General features: G+C 36.7%; 1 protein-coding gene across 7 annotated transcripts in view; it reads left to right on the top strand.

Annotated features, from left to right (window-relative positions):
* myo18ab (myosin XVIIIA b) overlaps nt 1-24,128 on the top strand; it is a 101,835-nt gene that overhangs the window by 63,888 nt on the left and 13,819 nt on the right. For all 7 annotated transcript variants that reach the window (XM_089121240.1, XM_089121241.1, XM_089121239.1 and 4 more), the window contains 15 exons: nt 1,311-1,439; nt 7,318-7,461; nt 8,313-8,402; nt 9,494-9,613; nt 9,977-10,088; nt 11,230-11,357; nt 11,938-12,092; nt 14,201-14,324; nt 14,468-14,668; nt 14,977-15,087; nt 16,538-16,642; nt 18,094-18,240; nt 18,347-18,460; nt 21,722-21,838; nt 23,798-23,881. In XM_089121240.1, coding sequence (XP_088977366.1) covers nt 1,311-1,439; nt 7,318-7,461; nt 8,313-8,402; nt 9,494-9,613; nt 9,977-10,088; nt 11,230-11,357; nt 11,938-12,092; nt 14,201-14,324; nt 14,468-14,668; nt 14,977-15,087; nt 16,538-16,642; nt 18,094-18,240; nt 18,347-18,460; nt 21,722-21,838; nt 23,798-23,881 — 1,881 coding nt within the window. The remainder of the gene's footprint in view (nt 1-1,310; nt 1,440-7,317; nt 7,462-8,312; nt 8,403-9,493; nt 9,614-9,976; nt 10,089-11,229; nt 11,358-11,937; nt 12,093-14,200; nt 14,325-14,467; nt 14,669-14,976; nt 15,088-16,537; nt 16,643-18,093; nt 18,241-18,346; nt 18,461-21,721; nt 21,839-23,797; nt 23,882-24,128) is intronic.

The raw sequence follows: 24,128 nt of genomic DNA, 5'->3' as shown, positions 1-24,128 counted from the left end.
TATTTGATCGAATCTATGGTACAACAAGATGTCTGACGGAAGACCTCTGGCAGAAAATTAGGCCCACAGCATTAGCGATACAGCAGAGTATTTCATCTTAAACATGGGGTACTTTTTATCCCTGTATGAACCAAACCCATATTAAGTGTTTTTTTGTTTGTTTCATCTGTTCATAAAATCATGTATTAAAACATTGGAATGTTATTTAACAACTGAAACATGTTAAAACACATTGTTCATGACTCAAAAATATGCATTACATCAGTTTTAAAAAGTTTTTTTTAAAACATTTTTTGTGTCAATGACCAACTGATATATCACATTGAAATTACATTTAAAAAAAACTCCTCATTTCAGAACACGACTGTACGCCACTATATATATATCAAACCAATTTCCCAAAGCAGCACTTCTTTCCAGCACAGGCTCAGGTACACCATGAATCCGGTGCCTTTTTAATTAGGATTTTGTTCATCTAGATTAATCCATCTTTAAAACTAATAGAATGCTAATGCAATTAGACCATGTCCACAGAGTTTGATGAATGCACGTCTGGAAAGGTCTACTTCCCTCAAATTTCTCTGATTAAATGGCCTAATGGAATAGGATTCTGAAGTGTTAATCCAGCTCGGTTTGACACCCCCACCGCAGAGCGGAAAATTAGCAGTAAACAGAGCATTGGGCAGCAGTTTAAAGGAACTCCTCACACTTTCGACCGGGTGACTGCAGATGGGAAAATCTATGACTATGAATTTTACATTAATATGTATATATTTGTCTAGACAACTAATGTACATATGTATATTTAAATACTTATATATTTTTAAATATATATATATATATATATATATATATGAAGAGTTCAGATGCAAAAGCCTCTAAATGCCATTTGAAATTTTCTTCTTTAATGATGATTTTTATCAAAGTTGTATATTTAAGTTCAGTAATTTCACTTAAATAACAATTAATAGGTAATTATCATTGCCATTTAAGTGAAATTACTGAACTTAAATATACAAGCTTGATAAAAATGATCATTCTAGAAGAAAATTTCAAATGGCACTTAGAGGCTTTTGCATCTGAACTCTTCATATACTGTATACGTAAAAATATTTTAAAAAATGTGCAGAGAAGATACATACATGTCAAATACATACAAATAATCATTTTATTCAATTTTGAATATACTTTATTATAATTATTATTATTAATGGTGTGCCATTAACCAAATGTTATGTATTCAGTGAAATGTTCATTGTGAGAAAGTTTGTTGTATTTCCATTTATCTCATAGCAGTGGTCTGTTTGCAGGTGTTCTTCAGAGCAGGTGTTTTGCCTAAGCTTGAGGAGCACAGAGATATCCAGACCAGACGCAACATTACCCTGTTTCAGGCTGCGTGCAGAGGCTACCTGGCCCGACAGGCCTTCAAGAAGAGGAAGGTGAGTCCTCCATATCTAAATCATACTTTAAATAATCACAACATGCATACCCCTGGAGCATTTAAGACATTGCAAGCCACCTTTTGTCCTACCGAAATGGAAATGTTTTGTGTTTTTGAGCATCGGTCCCTTTCGGAGTTGATTTGTCGTGAAGTTTTTCTCTGAGTCCATCAGAAAGTCATTGCTGTCTTGAGAAAATCCCTCTGGCTGTGGCCTCCTCTGACAGATAACATTCAATCAGCACATATCCGGGGAACAAGCCACCTGCCCCACTGCCCTCCATCACAGGCCTATCGATTCTCCCGCCACTGCGTGCCCTCCACTCTCGCCTGCCCCCTCTCTGTCCATTCATTTTTGCTTTGCCACTCGCACGGGCTCTTTTTGAATTTAAGCCCTTCTATTCTGCCCCAGTGTCTTTTATTTTGTTCGGTCTTCCTTTCAATCTCTGATCTTTTGTGCCCCTTTCTTGCTCTCTCATTTTCACACTCATGCTCCCCTCAGTGGGATTGGCTCAGTATGTGAGGGCTGGTCCTACAGTTGGCTGTGACTCTTGTCTCTCTCTCCTAAGACGACTGGGCCCCCTGTCTCAGTAAAATATATGTCATGGGATTGGGAGGAGGTGTGCTCGATGCAACTCCTAACGCTGCTGTTGGCCCTTGGTGGTCAGCTGTCTTGGCAATACAACTTCTTCAACATCCACTTCCTCTTTCAGTATTGCACACAAACAGAGAAGGCTTTTCTTGGTGAGACTGTTTTGAGTTTACCTCAGAGCTCCTGACAGGACAGGAGTCAAGACCATTAACTGGATGTTTTTCTGTAAGTAAAAGGAGTTTGAGTTCGTTTTTGTTTGCTCTTGGGGGCTGTTTTCTTTCTTCAGATACTGTGTAGCGTTCTTTTTCTTTTGCTGTTTAGGGCTCCTTGTGAGGCGTCTTTGGTAACACTGATTTGTAGGTGAGCCGCTTTATAGCTGTCGCCATAAAAGAAGTCTTGTGCCCTTCTGGTTTTGTTTGATTTCTTTCAAAGTTCTTGAGTTAGGACTGCGGCTTGCCATTTTGTTGAAGGGTTCACTGTTATTTTCCACTTTCTGTACTATTGTCCTCACAAAGAGCCTTGTCTGGATGCCTCTGAATCACAGTGACCTGTCCCCAGAGGAATTTATTTTCTTAGAAAGAAATCTTTTGTCAAGCTTACCAGAAACCTATTCTTCACGCTAGACTGGGAAATCAGTCTAGGGATATGTACTGGACTGTTGCTCTAGAAAGTCGCCTCATGGGCCGTAACCTCAGATGCCCATGCACTAACCCACAGTTTGTCAAAGGTTGTCAGGTTAGTGACATCAGAAGATATGCAAGAGATCTGTTTGTGGCTGTTACCTAATTTAAATGCCGACAAGTAGATTCCGCCAAGTTTTTTGTGAAATACAGGGGAAACTCGAAAAATTAGTATATTGTGCAAAAGTTTATTTATTTTAGTCATTCAACTTAAAAGGTGAGACTAATATATTATAGACTCATTACATGTAAAGTGAGATATTTCAAGCCTTTATTTGTTATAATTTTGATGATTATGGCTTGCAGCTTGTGAAACTCCAAATTCAAAATTAGAATATTGTGAAAAGGTTTTCATAGCTGTAAGCCATAATCATCAAAATTATAACAAATTAAGGCTTGAAATATCTCACTTTGCATGTAATGAGTCTATATAATATATTAGTTTCACCCTTTAAGTTGAATTACTGAAATAAATTGCATTATATTCTAATTTTACGAGTTTCACATGTAATTGGTACATTTAATTTAGTATTTTTTTTATTTGCAACCTCCCTTGAACTGTCTAATAGTTTAAATCAATTTATTATTTAATTACATATTTTAAAATATGTATTATTCATATTTATTACTGATGCACTACCATTCAAAATTTGTGGGTTAGTAAGATTTTTATTTTAAAGAAATACTTTTATTCAGCAAAAGTGCATTAAATTGTCAAAAGTGACCATAAACTCAATCAGTCAATCTATCAGTCAATCCCTGTAGGGAGATTTGTTTGCAGGATTATACAAATAGGCATTACATCATACCTCATACACCACACAAAGAACCATCAAACATACTGGTTAACACATATTAATACACATAATTCCCCACACCCCACACCTTACTACCGTTTATATTGGAAAATATATTGTATAAAAATTTTGTATATAAAAAAAATGTTTATATTAGAAAAAATATTGTGCAAAAATATTGTTTATATGGAGGGAAAGAATAAAACGTTTATATTGGAGAAAAAAAATGTAATTTCAAATTAGTGTTCTCTTGAACTTTCTATCAAAGAATCCCCAAAAAATATGCATCACAGTTTCCACAAAAACTAATAAGCAGCACAATTATCAATGCAGCATAATCAAATTATTTCAGAAAATATTAGTAATTTTTTTAATATTTTTAAATATAAAGGTTATTTTAGTTTGTAATAATATTTCACAAAATAAATGCAGCCTTGTTGAGCAAAAAATCTTACCAACCCCAATTTTCGAATGGTATTGTATATACAATTAATATAATTTATTTTATCGTATTATTTAATTTATTTTGATATATTTTAATTTAATTTTGTGTTAATTTGATCTAATTGTCATTAGATGGTCTCTTCCCTACTCTTGTGTGGTTTCTGGCTGAAATAATCTACAAAAGGTACCATTCCTTTGATAATAAATGTCTTATGCGAGACATCGGCCCCTGACCTAGTGATTAAAACAGTCTCGGTATCATATCCTCTTCCAGATCTAAAAAATAAGTGGAAAGTGGAAGTGGAAATTCCTCAATATGATCTGAAGTCATTTGTGTTCCAGGATGTATTTAACAATGTCAAGACAAGAAGTGTTGCGTTGAATCGTTACGGCAGATCCCTGAGAGACAGACATGAGGGACCAGGCTTCCTTTTTCAAACCACAGTTGCCACGATGCAAAATCAATTTGCTTGTTTCTCTCTCAGATCGATAATTGAGGGATCTCAGGACCTTGAAGTCTGTTCCAGTTTTAGACCTATCTGTGTGTTCTAAGCCCTTAGTCCCTTAACAGAGAACTCCACGTGGGCTCCTTTGAAGCACGCTGGCATGCTCCCTGCAAATTTTCTTTGACTTTCAGCGAAAACAACACTAGAGGGAGCTGGGAATTTCACAAATGCCAATTGTGTGTCTAATTAACTCATTGCCTAAAGACACAAGTTTCATTCCAAGTGTGAACAGGTGCCCTCGCAGTCACGTGTGAGTGTGCTCAAATGTCCTTGTGTTCATACATGCGGATGAATGCCACCTGCTGATCCGTATTCAACTTCACGTCGGACACCTGTTGGAGGGGTTGTGGCTGACTTGTTGGCGTCGCATCCTTACATACAGAACCCTTAGTTCCTCCTGCCAGGCCCCAGGGCTCACAGGCACCATTTCCTCCAGACTGCCATTTTAATTAGCTCATCCTGATTTCACCGTCTCTTACAAGCTGTTTAGATGGCTGTTTGTGGCATTTGTTGTGGTCAAAGTGTGGCAAATGAGCTGCGGTGCATATGTCGGCCAAACGGCGCCTCTGTTTCGTGCTGAAGCTTTCTCGCCGTGACAAATTAGACAAACCGTAGTCCGAATGCAACGCGCGCAGGCTCGGCCCCGTTAATTTGCTGAATTGGGCCTGTCTAATTGGGTTTCCAGATAATCCTCTATTATTTGAATCGTCCCTGTTCCTGCAGCATGTAAATCTTACGCAGGGTTTAAATCAGCTGCCAAGAAGTATTGAAGTTTAATTGAATTACTCAAAGGAGCTTGGGGCTTTTGCTTCTGGCTGCATTTCTAGACAGTCCAAAATCACTCCTCTGTATTGCCTTCTGACAGCCTCATTGAAGAAAATGTGTTTGTTCTTCCTGTGATCAACACCATTAATGGGTGTTTTTGCTAAGGGTGAGTATTTAAGCAGTGTTAACGTCCGCTTGATGAAACAGAGCAGCGTTTATTCAAACTGCGTGTCTTGAGGGGAAATAAGCGGGTTGCACACTGAGATGTGTGAGGTGACTCTATGTTCATGCCATGTCGGAAATATGAAAAAAAAAATGCTCTCAGTTTCAAAAATAATGTGCGTGTAATAGCAGTTGATTCTTTTATTGACTCATTCAAAAGGATTAAAAGGTTTCTGGTTTGAATCAGCCTGACAAAGCCTTCGCAGAAAAGCCTATTGTATTACAATGACTTTTTACTGCAAGTTACATGTCAATGCATCATTTAAGCAAACGGTGAAATTGATAAAGCCTACTCGGTGTCAATTAAAAAAGTAAACACTAATAAATAAAAGAAAATATTGTTTGCATGTAAAATGTATTTATACTTTTTATTTTTACTTTTTACCTTATAAATATTAATTTATTATCATATTAGATAATAAAATAAAAAATGTTGATGCTAATTTAAAAAATACCATTAAATCTATTAAATATTTCTGGTAACATTTTGAAATAAGGTTAAGTTAGTTAACTACGTTAGTTAATGTGAACTAACTTTTTATTGATCTCATATAGTTGATTTCATCATTTACTAATAGACCTTATTCAGAGCAACGCCATGAAGGGTATAAAAGCGCGGCTTTGAGGGATAGACTTACTGTATTTTTAATGGCAACCTCTGTATAAAACTCCCATACTACTTATAATTTTCCACAGCTTATGTTGTTTGAGTTTTTTTGTCTACTCAAACTTCTTGACAAGATATTTTTGCAATCCAAAAAACACATTAAATAACAGTACAACCCACTGAAGAGATGGCGCTGATGTGAAAAAGGTCTATACATTATTAAAATTAAAAGTTGTATTTGTAAATATTTTTTAATGTACCTGAGCTAGCATGAAATAACAATGAAGAGTATTTTCAATAATTAACATTTACAGTACAAAGATTGAAGGGATAGTTCACTTTGAAATTACTCTTTGATATATTTTAGCTTACCTCAAGGGCATCCAAGATGTAGGTGTCTTTGTCTTTGACATTTTTCGGTCAAACCGTTGTTGTCTTTCAGTCATATAATGGAGTTTTAGGGGGTCCACCTCAAAGAGCATGCACAGAGAAGTCAAAATTAAACATGATTTAATGACTCGTAAATGTAAGTACACATTGATGGCCTAAGACAAGAAACGAGCGGTTTGTGTGAGAAAACGAACAGTTTTTATATAGTTTTTACCTCGTGTAACCACAGCCATGTCCAACTGAGCCATGTCCAACGTTCCGCCGGAAGTGATCGCTTGTGCGTGTACGTCACTAATGGTTTACACAGAGATTTCGGAAGTTTTACCTTTCACTAAACATATTTAGATATATCAAAATTGTCTTCCATTGCGATTTTCATGTATATCTAAATATGTTTAGATCTTCACAGTGAAAGGTAAAACTTCTGAAATCTCTGTGTACCTGATGACTGATAGACAACAACGGTTTGACCGAAAAATGTCAACATTGAAAATACTGTGGAAACAAAGACACCTACATCTTGGATGCCTTGAGGTAAGCTAAAACATATAAAAAATTAATTTCAAAGTGAACTATCCCTTTAATAAATACTGTACAAAAAGAACCCCTGAAGTTTAGAGTCCCACCTTCAGGCTTACTGTGGACCGCACTGGACATCCCGGAGTTGAAAAGGTCCATTCAGAGCTGGTTCACCCAAGGGAAGCTCTTTGACTGTGGGGCCCTGAGCCTCCAAACACAGGCCTGCTTTTGTTCATCTGGGCTCTGATTGGTTTGAGCTACTGTACTTCACATGCACAAGACCTAAAGACCTGACAATTTCTCACTAGCACAGCAGCAGGACGCACACACAGTCATAAAAATATCCTTGTTTTTCAGATCCAGGACTTGGCAATCCGCTGCATTCAGAAAAACATCAAGAAGAACCGGGGTGTGAAGGGCTGGCCTTGGTGGAAGCTTTTTACCACCGTCCGTCCACTCATCGAGGTTCAACTGACTGAGGAGCAGATCCGTGGCAAAGACGTAAGGACCAGTCATCTTCACTAACCAGTTTAAATGCTGTAAATCGGCGTGTCATGTACAGATTTTGCCTTTTGAAAATAGTAGAGCTGAATACAAAGACCATCTGTGTGGCTTTTAATGCCCCTCTTGGTTTCTCTGCCCCGCGGGGGTCCCTCTCAAATTCAGCTGCAACTATCAGTCGCACCCAAATCACCTGTCTCTTTGGTTACTGTCTCTGCGGCTTCGCCTCAATCCAAGTGTTTGTAGAGTCCTGTGTGTGTTTGTGTGTGCGGAGAGTGGCAGGGCTGTGTGTATGCATACATTACCTATGTAGCATGCTGGATCAAAAGCAGCACTGCTTCCCGCGGGGGAGTGCATTAGCATGTCACAGAGTGTGTGCGCGCGTGCATGCGCGTTTCGTCCGCTGGGCCGCTTCCCGCTGAGTGCTGTGTAGCCATGCAGTCGGGCGTGCTCCTGCGAGAGACAGACGGGTGCTGACACTGCCTCCAAACAGCCTGCTTTTAAAAAACAAACACAGAGTCACTATCTGCTCTGCTCAAACACATTTCAGAGCTGCAACCGATTGGCTGTGCTTTGCATTTCTCTCAAGTTGGCAGAAGAAGAGTTTTGGAAAGTAGGAGGAGGTTTGCGGTAATTGAGACTTAAAACCGGGCGGGCTTTCTTCCTGTCTGCCATTCCGTTACAGTTTCTAATTTATCTCACCTTTCTATCTCTATACTTCACTAAGTATAGTAACTGTCATTGTGTTTAAATGTGTGGTCATTCCTTTATACTGTATATCAGCTGAATTTCTTGTCATCCTGTCTTTCTGTCTGTCTTATTGTGTTTTCTGATTGTCTGTCTGTCTTTAGGAGGAGATTCAGCTGCTCAAGTTGAGGCTGGAGAAAGTGGAGAAGGAGAGGAACGAGTTGAGACTCAATAGTGACCGGCTAGAAAGCAAGGTTGGTGTTTAAATTCAATTCGGTTCAGATTCTATTAAAAGAAACTCTATTGTTTACACATATTGATCATGCTGATGTCATTTGGGCATATCACAGGTGCATACATACTTGTAGGTTGTTCCATACCAAAGTTTCAGTAATTAATGCCAATGAAAATTCATTATTCTCAATAAGAAATTTAAGATAACAACAAAAATGAATGGGGTTAAAGGGTTAGTTCACCCAAAAATGAAAATTCTATCATCGTTTACTCACCCTCAAGTTGTTCCAAACATCTATGTGTTTATTTGTTCTGCTGAACACAAAGGAAGATATCTGGAAGAATTTTTTAATCAAACAGATCTCATTCCCCATTGACTACCATAGTATGTATTTGTATAAATACTGACAGAATTTTCATTTTTGGATGAACTAACCCTTTAAGCTAATTAACAAACCCCTTTTATTTAAAAAAAAAAAATTATAAATATTAACAAATTAAAACAATGATTAAATGTATTCAAGAAAACAATAATAAATAGTTTTTTATACAATAATATATACTTAAATTATATAATATATATTTGATATAATAATTGCATGTAATGTATAATTGATACAAATATAAGTTATGTCATATTTTATACAATAAATAAACAAAATGAACTATTTGTAAAAAAGTGAATAGGTTACTGAAATATTAAGCAATAGTGTGTTCAAGTAAACATTCAGCTATAGCAAAAAAAGAATTAGAATAAATGACTAAATTAAACAGCTGGTGCCATCTTCAAGTGCATGATTATTAGAAACAATACTTTTTAAAGTTAAGTTAAGTGCTATCAAAGTGTCTCGCGCGCCAGAGCGATTGACGAGAGAGGTATGCATCAACTCGTCTTAGTTAAGGGAATGACATAGTTTAATATGAAAGAAACGGTGGAGTATCCCTTTAAGACAAAAGCAAAAAGCTATCGTCCCTGTGTGAAATATGTGAGTGATGATATAGATGTGAAGTGTTGCATGTGTGTGAGATGAGCTCATACACTACTCTAAAGTTTGTATAAAGCATGTGTGCCACATCTAGTTAATGTTTATCCATCATATGTACGTTTCAGATCACAGAACTGTCATCAGAACTTGCCGATGAGCGTAACACAGGCGAGTCTGCCTCGCAGCTGCTGGAGTCCGAGACATCGGAGAGACTGAGGCTAGAGAAAGACATGAAGGATCTACAGGTACACACACACACACACACATTTGAACAGAGATAGGGTTTGAGTTGATGGTTTTCTGGAAGGAATCTCCTCATGCCTGAAATAGATATTTTCCACCAAAGCACAGACAATGCAGTCCATGCAGCAGAGCATGAGCCGTATACAAATTGTGTCATCTCATATTAAATATCCTTGTGAAAGACAGTGTGTGTCAGTGTGAGCAAGAGACTGTAGGTATTTGTCTGTGTATGCCTGGGGTGTGTGTGTGTACAGTGTGTTTTTATGTGTCTCCTAGGCTCAGGGTTGCCTTTGTGAGCAGATGGGCTGGACATTTCCCTGCAGAACAGAGAGCTGATGTGCTCTGTGTTTGTGTTTGTCTTTCAGGCCAAGTTTGATGCTATGAAGAAGCAGATGGAGTCCATGGAGATGGAAGTGATGGAGGCACGGCTCATACGCGCATCGGAGCTCAACGGGGAAATGGATGACGATGACACCGGTGAGTTTGTGACATCACTTCCTGGACAGAGCAAGATTGGAATAAATTGCACAATGCGATCTCAGTGAAGGGATTCACTTATGATTGCTGAGCTTTGAGCAAAAACTCTCAGACCCTTCCTGAATAATTTTGGCAGAATTGAAGGGTTATCTGGGAGTATTTCCATGAGTTTGATGGCCCATGACTCTCTGGTGAGGGGTAGAGCTTCAGGTGTGCTGAGCGCTTCAGTGTGGCACCTCCAGACAAATGAGAAAATAATCTGTAGCATCAGAGCTGCTGCTCCTCATTAAGCTGTTTATATGGAAATGCCAGGGGGCAGTGAAACCCCAAACATGAGCACTCTCTCTGTCTCTCTCTGTCTCTTCTGTTTCTGGAACTTTCTGTGAAGAGGGAAAATCTGGTGTCTCATTATTTATTAGAGACACAAATCCATGCTCATTGCTTTGAGAACTGTTAGATAATATATATAAACCATTATCTAACAAAAAAACTAGTAATTGTTATGCAAGTACTTTTACTTTTAATACTTAAGTAAAAAGTACCTGATTTTAAATGTACTTTAAGTATGGTTGTCATTGTGTTACTTCGACTTTTACTTAAGTAAAAATTTATCTGGATATTTGTACTTTTACTTAAGTACTGAGATTCAGTACTTCCTCCACCACTGCTCACAAATCATTGATCTGCTTTGATTTATTGACTTGTGTGTTTTTGCTTGTTTTCAGTTTATCAGATATCTTTTAAAACCACAGAATGAGTTTCTGTGTGTCGTGAAATTTCCCTGGCAGTGATCCAGAGTTTAAACCTCGGCTCTCTTCAGGGAATGACCACAGACTAATCTGGCCCATAGTGTTTCACCTTGAAAATCACATTGCAATTATGATGCCAAATAATGTGATTTTAACAGCATTATGACAAACATCTGACATTTAAAATTGCACCGCCAACTTCAAGTGCACTGAACCTGTTGAGATGGAGTGCTTGGACTATGTGCAGTAGACAAAACAGAGTGCCGCCACTTCGCTTTGAAGCACTGACATATTTATTTAAATAAATCGCAGAAATATGCGGTTTAATAATCTCACAAGGCCGTCTCACAATGAACTGCGCGGCCTTGATCGTCACTAACTCTTGTGTTCAGGAGGAGAATGGAGGCTGAAATATGAGAGGGCCATCAGAGAGATCGAGTTCACCAAGAAGAGACTCCAGCAAGAGTTTGATGACAAACTGGAGGTGGAGCAGCAAAACAAGAGGCAGCTGGAGAGAAAGGTTAGGGCATCTTACAAACACACACACACAAAAAAAAAACCAACAACATTTTTTTTGCACTTCAAGTCTGTCAACTAGGGATGCACAATATCAGTTCTGTATCTATTATTTTAGACATTTTATTGGCCGTTATTTGATATTTAAATGGGAATGCTCATTGCAAATCTCAACACGAATAGCTTCATATTATAATGTTTTGATGCCTAAATTCACTTACAGCATTTAAAACAATTGCTTTTAGTTCTGATGTTTTATTTTCATTTTATTTAGGCAAAGTAGCATATTGTTTTAATTTCACCCATTTATCGGTAATCGGCCATAACATGAAAATAATTATCAGCTTATTGGTATTGTACATCATTTTAGTGCATCCCTGCTGTTGACTTTATTCTGCCAAACTAACACACACATCAAAAAAGACTCAGGCTTCACTCGTATTGTCAGTGTGGTCCAACACAACAGCATGTACTGTGTTCAGTCTCAAACATGAATGTATTAGCTGAACTCACACATCTAGACAAGACGTACACTGGACGGACAGATCCACCTGTACAGACTCACTGAGAATCTGTGTGTTTAGCTGACAGACCTGCAGGCGGACAATGAAGAGGTGCAGCGTGTGGCTCAGCAGCTGAAGAAGAAATGCCAGAGACTGACCGCCGAGCTGCAGGACACCAAACTGCACCTGGAGGGCCAGCAGAGCCGCAACCACGACCTGGAGAAGAAACAGCGCAAGTGAGTCAGACCAGATATTGGATAATTATGCCTCTTTATGGGGCTTTCAGTCACTCATACTACTGTAGTTTCAGTCTCTTTTTATGGAGCTTTTCAGTAACTCTCTACATTATGGAAACTGGTAAAACTCAAAATGCTAAAATCGTTTAATTCCTAATAGTAATTATATTCATTTCAAATTCAAGTTTTTTTTTAACAGCAAAAAAGAATGTGTTTTCACACAGAGTTGAAAATAAGTTTTCTACCCTCATAGAATTTGAATTAGTAGTATAATTTTGTAGTTTGTTAGTTCTTGATGTAAACAAGCCTTAAGAGTAGCCCAAGAGTAAGAGTATCACTCTTAGCGACAGGTGGTGGTGGTTAATGTGCGAAGGTGCTGAGGCTAAACCTTTTTAGACTTTTTTTTTTCCAGTAATAAACAAACACTGTTAAGTTGTTTTTATTGATACTGTGAAGCAGCTTTGATACAATCTGTATTGTGAAAAACGCTATATATTTTATAATATAATATAAATATATATAAATATATATATATATTTATATATATAAATATAATATAAATATATTTGACTTGACTTGACTGTTGAGTAAACAGGCGGAGGCCGTGCTTTTCAGTGGAGACTGCATGTGTGAAAGTCCACTCTAAATGTAATGATCGGCCTGAGGCTCAGATTTAGCTAAAGGGAGGGCAAGGAGAGTGGTCCTTCAATTCTCTATGGGGCTTGGATTTAGACAAAGAGTTGCATAAGACTCATTTATGGGATCATAACAGGGCCTCTGAGAGAAGGGGGTGGAGAACGAAAGAGAAAACTATAAAAAGAGGGAAAGTATTAACTGATTTGCCCTAAAGCATCACGACTCCCCCCTGCTCACACATTGTTACCCACTTACAAGCTAACCCAATCAGAATGTTTTCCCCTAATTCCCCTCCTGACACACACGTCACACACAATACTGTAAGCCTTAAAGGAGTTTTAGTTTCTCAACACTCTGCTGTGCTATGCTGGGCTATTTTAGGAAAAGCAGGTATGTTTCTTTTGTCATTATACTTGTGCTTTGATTATAGATTAGTGTGATTAGAAGAAATGAGTGATTGCCTTTAGTTATTGCATTGTGCATAATTTGACTAATGATCAACTAATATGGGTTTTTCAGTTACTAACACCAATATAAAAAACACAGATGCAATCACGATATGCAGATAATTCAATTGCAGATTAATTAGCTTTTAAAGTTGAAATTAGAAAAAATCACATCCATGTTCACTGCTAAAACATTATTTTAATAAGGTTTGTCAGCCTCGGCTGTGTGTCTTGTTTTCCTTTAAATTAAAAGGTCTGTCTGCTTGACTGGTGAAAGTGATCATTCACCCAAAACTCAAAAATTCAGTTTATCCTGTTTCATTTATATTCATTTATGTCATTCTTAAACCATATGATTGTCTTTCGTTGATGAAACATAAAATAAGATATTTTGAGAAATGCAGTGGAGGTTCATTGTATAATCAAAACAGTTTGGTTACCAACATGCTTTAAATTAGTAGCCTATCTTAGTTTGTCTTCCACAAAAGAAAGAATGTCATACCAGTTTGGAACAATGATAATGGTGAATAAATGATGTTTTGGATGAAAAATCACACAATTTTTTCCACATAATTGGCTGGTAACCAATGGCAAATATCATGGTTGGTTTCATCTGATCATACTTAGTTTTTTACATTTACATTTTTATACAAAGTGACTTGGGTATGACGACCATCACAAACAATCAAGCACTTTATCATAAGAGCCAACAGTATTTACACATGTACTGAACACGTTTGAAGTATAAGCTAAATTGATAAAAAAAAAAAACCTGGAGCTGAATCAATTTTTATTAATTTATTGTATATATTTAATATCATAGGAAGTGCCATTATGGTTGTAGTCTAGTTAAGTGCTTGTGGAATCAGTTATGATGGTCTCAGCATATTTGGTGTAAGATTGCAGCACATACTTTTGGAACAGAGAGTGCAAAGCCTCTGGAAAATGACTTTGTACCTTTGTTTCCCTTTTCCTGAGATTAAGCTTGTTGACCGTTTGTGTTTTTTATACATGCAATGTCTGCAGGTTTGACTCGGAGCAGACTCAGGCTCAGGAGGAGGTGCAGAGAGAAAAGAGTCTGCGGGAGAAGCTGAGCAGAGAGAAAGACATGCTGACCGGGGAAGTGTTCAGCCTTAGACAACAACTAGAGGTCAGAAACCTCGCTTATATCATCCTCCTTTGTTGTCTCTCACCCACAGACTTTTCCTGACCGTGACGTAAATGTGTCTGTGTGTGCCGAGTCCAGACTATGTTGTTCTAAATGAGGTTTTTTTTTTTTCTCTGCTCTCTCAGGATAAGGATCTGGAGATATGTGCTGTCAATCTGAAGCTGGAGCAGTTGGAGGTGGAGCTTCAAGATCAGAACTCACAGGATTCAAAGGACGAGGCGTCGTTGGCCAAGGTTAAAAAGCAGCTTCGTGACCTTGAGGCAAAGGTCAAAGATCAAGAAGAAGAACTCGATGAGCAGGCTGGAACCATTCAGATGCTGGAGCAGGTAATCATTTCATGAGAATAAGGATGTATGTTTTGGATTGAGCTGACTGATGTTTTATGTATTGTGTCTTGGAATGATGTATATTCTCCACGCATACAATTTTAACCTCTCATGCATAATATGCTAATTTATGTAGATTCAGCTGATGCGTCGTTATGAAGAAACTGTCAATACTTACAGTTTGCATACATTATAATAATAATTAAGAAGACTTTTATTGGCCTGTGCGGCAGAGTTGTTTTGCATATGCATCTGTATGCGCGCGTCGTATGTTGTATTCAATGAGATGTTGATGTTGTGACCTGCAGGCCAAGCTCCGTCTGGAGATGGAGATGGAGAGACTGAGACAGACGCATTCGAAAGAGATCGAGAGCAAAGACGACGAGGTGGAGGAGATCAGACAGTCCTGCAGCAAGAAGGTACAATACATCCACCAACTACTATAAGACAAAAACTGCTCATAGTCAATGCAACCTTTGGCATGTTGGCGTCATTGTATTTTTATTATTTCACACAAATGTTTTCTATAAATAAAAGCATTTTTTCATAATTTCTTTCTTCATGTTATTATGGAAATGCTAAATAATACTAATTAGCTAATATTCTTATTCTTATTTGTAAATATTGTAAATTATTATTACTATTGTTAATGATTTTCTTTTATTTACAAACTGCTCTACAATGAATCCACACCGAGGATATTAGTTCTTACATTTTTAATATGTAATATCCTTCCTTCCTTCCTTCCTTCCTTCCTTCCTTACTTACTCAATGTGCAATTATATTATAGAGCTGGTTGTAAATATTTCTGTTTATTATTATTATTAGTATAATTATTATTAATTTTCTTTTATTTACAAAAAATGCGCAGTGAGAATATTAGCTCTTGAAATAATATTTACAAAATATTTGTATTCATAATTATATTAATCGTATTATTCTAATTAATGTTAGTAATATATGTATACATTAATATTAATCTTATAGTACAGTCAATCAAATACACCATACACCAGAAAATAATGCATTACTATATTAACAAAAAATATATATATTTTATTGTAATATCATAAATGTAAAGGAACTTTTTAGTCAGAATCTCGACTAAACATTTTTTGTTATGTTTAGATCACTACAAAATTATGTTTATCTCAGAAAAAAATCTTTTTATGATTTCAAAATCACAAGAAAATTAAGTTTTTATGGCAATTATGAAGAACCAAGACATAAAAAATGCATGGCCTCTGATAGCTCCCAAACACATTCAGTCAACTTTTCACTTTTAAGTGCAAGTCACCAGCTAACACCACTATCAATGCGCTCTGAATACTTTACAATTGGTTTCAGAAGTTGTTCTGTGTTCAATTTATAACATTTTAATTGCTGATGTTCAGTCCTTTTGCAGAGCTCGCTTTGCTTTCTGTACAACATAAATAAACAAGACATATTCGGCCATGTGTTGAATAAGAATTTTCATTCACCGTTGTTCAGCGCGCAGCTCTTGTTGCAGATAGCGACTTCCCATTTGTAGAGTGTCTTTGCCGCGGAGGAGCAGATAAGCTGAACTCATTGAGTTTTGTTTTGATGTATAATTCATGGGCCTATTTTATTTTCCTCACGTATATTTCACCTTTCCCTCCTCTCCACTTAACCAATCAAGCTGCCAGTACAGTGCATCCTATAATTACCCTTCTTTCTCACGACCGAATCCTTTGATTGGCACTTGAAGGTGCTCAGAAGCATCTAAAGACACATTTAGGGAATGTGTTGTCTGGAATGACAGTATATAATTGGATTGACTCTTTGGGGTAAACCTACTTCACATATGCCTTATATGATGTTCTGTTACTGTTTTGCTGGTGTGAACAGCTCAAGCAAATGGAGGTTCAGCTGGAGGAGGAGTATGAAGAAAAGCAGAAGGTCTTACGGGAGAGGAGAGACATGGAAGCCAAGCTGATGTGTGCCCAGGAGCAGGTACTGCACTCATGAAAATGATATAGAACTAGTCAAGGTCTGAAATATGTTGATTTAATATATGCGGTATGAAATACCTTTTTAATTTTTTATTACATATTTTTTATTAAATGTCCCCTGACATGGGCTTATTTTATTATTTTAGAATGTTTCCTGGCTTGCTCTTATAATGTTAGTATGTTTTTTTAGATAAAATAGTCATAATTTAGAAATAAAAGGCATTTTTCCTAGCCTGATTTTAGCCTGTGATTTGAACGCTCTGTTTGAAGGGGCGTGTCTGCTGTGGGATTCAGTGTAACCGCCCACTGCTGTGATTGGCTGACATGCTTACATATTAAATAGCTACGTATTATATGTGAATATTTGTACTACTGCTATACATTTTTACAATTAAGCTACACATCAGAAATTGTTGCTCGGTCGATTTATTTTCAGACGTTCATCGAGGCCAGCTCTATATTGGCCCTAGTTGAGGAAACAGTCGTCGGTGAAATGTTTTGACCATACAAAACTTTGGGAAGTTGTGTTGGCGCATTTCCAGAGAAAATTAAATGAACCCATTGTTTCTTCAGAGGCTCGGATGAAGGAACTAAAAAATACTTTTGTGTTCAATTTGTACATCTGAACACTGATCAACTGCCATGCTTCGCTCGTTTGCAAGACATGATATCTCTCGAGGAAAAACTCAAATCGCGCTCGAGCGTTCGTCATCCGAAAATCTGAAAGTCATGATAGAAATAATCTTATTGAGAACTGTATCACGGTTTCGTTTCCACAAAATTCAACACAACTGTTTTCAATATTGAAAATAAGAAATGTTTCTTTAGCAGTAAATCAGCATATTAGAATGATATCTGAAGGATCATGTGACACTGAAGACTGTAGTAATGATTTTAAAATAAATTTCAGTTTTACTGTGTTTTTGGTCAAATAAATACAGCCTTGGTGAGCATAAAATACTTTCAAAGAAATTGACATTTTTGGACATTTTAAAAAATAATATCTTTCTGTAAATCATGGACCAAAAATGCTAATTAAGTGTAAACATTAAATCAAATGTCAACTGTAATGAAAATGTCCCTTCCTCTAATACCAAATGCTACAGACCAACGGATGCAAGCAGCAAATAATGATAGAAAATAATGTTTGTGAGAATCATGACATAAATTAAAGGCTATTGATTGACTTTGGTTTGTCTTTTTTAAGTTTAAAGATTTTCAAAATCACTCCCATAAAATTAAAGGTTGCGGTACATAAATGAAATATAAAACGTTTCCAACATAAACAAAAATATTATTTTGGTGAAGTTTTCTGGTTATGTTCTGTCATGAAAATAAAATGTATTTTTTTGTATGTTTCCTCAAAGTAACAGTTGCTAAACTTAACCATCATTCCTAAGCTTTCAGTGTGAACAACATGTAAAGATAATATAAGCTGTCCTTTGTTTTCAGGTGAGCCACAGAGATGTAGAGACAGAGAAGCGTCTGAGGAAGGACCTGAAGCGCACAAAGGCCTTGCTGGCTGATGCCCAGATCATGCTGGATCACCTGAAGAACAACGCTCCCAGCAAGAGAGAGATCGCTCAGCTCAAGAACCAGGTCTGTTTCTCAGCTCCCCTGGGCTCGGTAGATAACGCATCAAACATGAGGTCCAGTAGTAAACATACATTTCATTTATGTGTGTTTGCATGTGTGCTCTTTACAGCTCGAGGAATCAGAGTTCACATGCGCTGCTGCGGTCAAGGCCCGAAAGTCAATGGAAGTAGAGATCGAGGACCTCCATGTACAAATGGACGACATATCCAAATCCAAGCAGGCGGTAAGTCTTTCTGTGTTTGGTAAAAGAATAACTCTTGATTTGATTTTTTTTTCCCTTTTACATTAGAGTCAGAGGCATGCATAGACACAGACACCACCTGTCTTCATTCACCATAGGTGGCAGCCAGGATGTCGTTTCAATTATTTACCAGGGGGAAATGATTTCCGCCCATAATGGCATGTTTCCGATCCCGGCTCTAATTCGAACAGGATGTATCGCCGTGAAATACATTACACTTTAATAATTCTGACATTGATTCATTATTATTTAAGCGTGGAGAAAATGGTGTAATTGTGTCCTCACTGTAGTGTATTATGAAGCAATATCAGGAGAGACGGATGCAGCCAAAAATCTGCAGATGCTGTTCCCCTGATGCTGTCTCCATATTGTTTTCTTTTTTTTTTTTTTTGTCATCGCCGCCTGTCATATTTGCTCAGCTCTCTGGAGCAAGAGACACTCTGACAGAAGGGTGCAGTGAACATTTTAATCTTCCATAAAGCCGTTGCCATTCTGAAGCATTGTTTTGGTGCAGTCGAGTGTTTTTGTGGCTATTTCTAAAACTGTCTCTCTTCTAAATATTGTCATTGATTAGCAAGAGCGTGATAAATGGTCTGGTCATGATCACTGTCTGATTAGCTTCAGGTCTGTCTGACACCCCCACCCTCCCCTGGGAGATCATGGATTTCCACTGGAGGATTTGAAGGTGACGCATAGATTTGAGACAGTACACTTGCCAGACACCATTTTAAGGTGTGGAACGGATCTGTACAGAAAAAAGGAAATATCTTGTGTTAACGTATAATGGAAAACAGGATTTTCATTAATTTGTACACATACTTCTGCAAAAGTCAATCCATGTGAAAACATCGATATCGTCGTAATTTTAATGTCATAAACACAAGCATATAATCATGACCACAATTTACACTACCGTTACAAAGTTTGGGATCATTAAGATTTTTTTGTTGTTGTTTTTAAAAGGTTTCTTATGCTCACCGAGGCTGCATTTATTTGATCAAATATACAGTAAAAGCAGTAATATTATACTGTATATTATAACTTAATAATATAAGCATTATAAAATTAATTAACTGTCACTTTTAGTCAAATGAATGTGTCCTTGGGGAATAAAATTACTTGCTTCAAAAAATCATAAATTTTAAAAAGGTAATTTTCAGATTCAAAGATACAGTATTAAACAATCATAAAAGAAGTAATTTACATATAGAAACCGTTCTTGAGTCAGAAAGTCTAAAAAAAATATGGTGTTTGATGTAATGGAAACAAGGGCAAATTGTAGAATATAAGCCCTTTAAATTTTAATATAACTTTATTTGAATTGGTTTATGAAAGAGTGTGTGAAAGAAAACCCAAGCTGTCTACATGAGGATGTTTTTTACTAAATCATTTAATTTCCTGCTTTTATACTCACTAGTTCATTAGTAATGTGTGATGTCTACATTTTTTGCTTTTACTAAAACATTTGATAGATACTCCTCGGAGATTAGCTGCCTGTATTGTTGAGGTAATTATTATTGAATAGAGTTAGACCTCTGATACTGTTTGACAGAGCAGGCAGGGAAGTGTTCTCTAATTGGGAGACAGTGCTGTGTTCTCAGGGATTTATACAATGCAAGCAGCTACTGTTTAGTAACAAGGTGACAGGAAAATGATCTCTTTAAGGAATCAGGAGACTGGCTTTCAGTTTCAAACTAAAAATGAGAACTAAAGTTGGAGTGGTTAGCCTCACATGCTCCTGACATGTTTAGATGTGGTGCTCATGCAGGCCACAGGTTTGAGTTTGACTGACTGTATCAATAAAAATAGTTAAAAGGGACCCTTTTTACTTTTTCAGGGTCAGAAAGCAGAAGTCGTCATAGTGCATTCACTGTAAAAAAAAATATTGTCAAGATTTATCACATTTTTTCTTTTGGCTAATCAACTTTTTGTAACAATTTATGTAGTTCAGATAACTCATTATTTTGAGTTTCTGATGATTAAATCAATCTCTTTCATTGTATTAACTCACTTTTTCCAGTTCAATCAACTTAAAATTTTAAGGCAACCCAGGTTACTTACTTTTTTAAGTTAAACCAACAATATTTTTTGTAGTGTTGAACTTCTATAGCCGTGAACCGGAGACAGCAAAAATAGTTTTTATATTTCCATTTGCTCCAATAGCAAAAGATAAAATCTGTGATAGCGTTTCGACGACTTCCAAAAAAAGAGCGAAGAAATATTGAGATATTGATTACAGCAGTCAGAAGAGAGAAATATGTCAGATTTGCTGTTACTCATTGTATAATTGTATTTGAAACCATTGTATTAGAAACATCCTTGCAGCAGCAAGGAAGTAGTTCACTTTAAAAAAAAAAAACTTTTGCTGATAATTTACTCACCCCCATGTCATCCAAGATGTCCATGTCATTCTTTCTTCAGTAGAAAAGAAATTAAGGTTTTTGATGAAAACATTTCAGGATTTTTTGACATATAATGCACTTTACTGGTAAACAAACGGTTCAAGGTCCAAAAGACAGTCAGTGCAAAGTGCAAACTGTTCAAATGGCTTTAAACGATTCCAGACAATGAATAACGGTCTTATCAAGCGAAACAATCGCTCATAAAAAAAAACAAAGCTTAAGTTTTATAAGCTCAAATGGTCGCCTTGCTCTATTCTGTGATGCGCGTTCGTGACTCTCCAGTTCGAACTAGTTTACCAAAATGAACAAATCTTTTTCCGAGTCAATTCGTTCATTTCGTTCGTTGAATGATGCAAATGACACGAAAAAAGATTAGTTCATTTTGATAAACAAGTTCGAACAGGAGAGTCACGAACGCGCATCACAGAATAGAGCAAGGTGACCATTTGAGCTTATAATTTGTATTTATTTAAATTATTAATTTTAAAGATATGAAAAAATTGACTATATTTACGATATTGATAAATGTGGAAACACATCATCACAGTCTGTGAAAAGAGTCCATTTAACCTAAATAATTATTCAAAAATTGAGTTAATTTGTGTGTATTTCCTCAGTCTTAATGTACATCAACCAATTAGTCCCTGATGCATATACCAAAGACACTTTTTTTAACCTGAATATCCCCAGAAGTGCGTTGTTTTATGAAAGTAAAATGGCTTGTGAACTTGCCAACATGTCTAGCATTTCTATCAGTTTTAATTTTTTTGACTTTTCAGACTTTTTTCTTTTACATTTTAATTTGCTAAATGTCTCATTCTATTGTTTGTTTCCCGTGCAGCTTGAGGAACAGCTGAGTCGTTTGCAGAGAGAGAAGAATGACCTGCAGTCTCGCATGGAGGAGGACCAGGAGGACATGAATGAACTCATGAAGAAACACAAAGCCGCCGTTGCCCAGGTAACTGTCTCTGTCTGTCAGAGAGCTGTACAGAGCTTTTCTCTCATCATCACACACAGAGTAGATGCGTCTTTACATGTACATTTAAAATGTTTTTGTAATTTGTGTGTGTATATATATATATATATATTGTAGAATTTAAGGTCTCAATTCATGTGTGAAAAAGATTCTTCCCTCCTAACCGTTCTTTCACAATTTGAGCCCGATGAATCTTGACATTGTCATCCCTGCATGGAAATGATAAGCTACACACCATCAATTGGTTTTAGAAGAGCTCTAATATATATATGTACATACACACACAAACACTATTATGGACATTTTTTAACTATCCTAGCGAGTAAGCGGTTAGGTTTATTACCCATTTCAAAAAATCTTTTTCTTGCAAATAATATATCCCTCTCTGCCTTCCTAGTGAGAATTTGGTCTAATTGAGATCTCAGAGATTTACAATGATTTACACAAACACTATTATAAATTTAGGGATTATTTCACACTGCAAAATAAAAGCGTGTTGTGTTGAATATAATGAACAGGTTACAGCATTCACAGCAATCACAATGCTATTGCATAGCAAGAGCAGCATGAAACAAAACAAGCCTTTTTGTTCACAGTTGTGTTGTCCTTTCAATGATTTATTTTTTGACACTGAGCGTATTGCGTGCTACATCATTCCAACATATCTGAAATTGTCCTGTATGATTCATTGCTGTTTCTCAGCAACATGCTTCCATCATGCAAATCAAATCTACAGCGACATTTAGTGTGTGCAGATGGACCACTTAGTATTTCTGCCTTTGATTGGTCGTTCGTGCCAATGGGAGTGTCGCTGGAGCGATTGTCATGTATTTGAGTGTGTGGGTTGATTGTTATTAAGAGTGTTTTAAACACAGCATGCTGAAATGGCAGCTATGTAGAGATGAGTGATGTCTCTCCATAGATTCTAAGTAAACAGATCCTCTCCAATGGAACAGCCTGTTCCCTTGGGTTTACTTCAACTCTATGGTTCATTTATGGCTATATCAGGTTTTAAAATGCAGTCACATTCATACTTGAGGCATTCAGATTCCATTTGAGGCTCCATTTCACTCATGCTTATGTTAACATGCTATTTATTGCTCCCATTTTTTGTGAGATGTCATTAACAGACCATAAGATTGCGTGTCTGTCAACAGCTAAATGGTTTGCAATGTGCTGTAAAATATATCACCAAAGTAACATACCATCATGCATATTTCCCCCTTCCACTGTGCACCGCTTGCTTGTTTTTCTAAATGGTAAATGGGGCCGTATGCACCAGTTAAATGAGGGTTATTACACTATTTTGCAGATTATTTGAAATACTGGATGTCCAATTTTCCACCTTTTTAAACAATGAAATATTTGTGTTGTGGTGAATTTTGCAGTATACAATCATATGAATATTTAATACAAACAGAAAATGTGCATACTTACGGATTATTATTATTATTATAGTTTATTTAGATAGGGACAGATACAGATAACATAGATACACTTTGATAGTGATCTGATGCATGTATCAATGTTTTTAGCCAAAGCTAATTTACAACATTAGTCCCTAGAAGGGCTTTTTTAGTAAAAATGCAATACAATACACGAGCAATACAAAACAATAAGGGCTTTTGATAAAATGCAATACAAGAATAAAAATACGAGTAGAAAAAAAATAAATAATGCAATACAATATAAATGTCAAAAAAAAAAAGACAAAAAAGGCAGAGGCAGAGTGGACAAGAACTAAATATGCGAACAACACTGTTCCTGAATTAACCACAATTTGGTTTTTTTTTTTGAAGATATCCAATGTCTGCATGCATGTATATAGCACAAAATGATGTTTAGATCACTTCAAGTAGATAAAGGAATTGTAGGTTCAGATTATGTATCCTATTGTGTGTGTAGAACACTCTGACCCCTCTGTGGTGTGTTCTTGAACAGTCCTCACAGAACCTGGCCCAGATCAGTGACCTGCAGGCCCAGCTGGAGGAGGCCATGAAGGAGAAACAGGACGTCCAGGAGAAGGTGAATTCACTTTGGCATCCATATGGAAATGCTTATTCGCGAAGTTACTCTTACTTGCAAGTGAATCAGATATCAGCTCCTGTTTTGTTTCATTTCTGCTTAAGGTGAGCTAAGGTGCTTAAGGTCAATGTATTTGCACTGGAAAATTACAATATGGAAATAATATTCAGACTCTTGCTCTTTGAATAGTTTATTCTTTCATGATCTCAAGATCAGGCTCCACCCTTTCAACTGCTTACTCTTGTAT

Source organism: Pimephales promelas, chromosome 16 (genome assembly GCF_988280905.1).
Source record: "Pimephales promelas chromosome 16, fPimPro1.hap1.1, whole genome shotgun sequence".
Lineage (NCBI taxonomy): Eukaryota > Metazoa > Chordata > Actinopteri > Cypriniformes > Leuciscidae > Pimephales > Pimephales promelas.
This window is presented reverse-complemented; position numbering and strand designations above follow the sequence as displayed.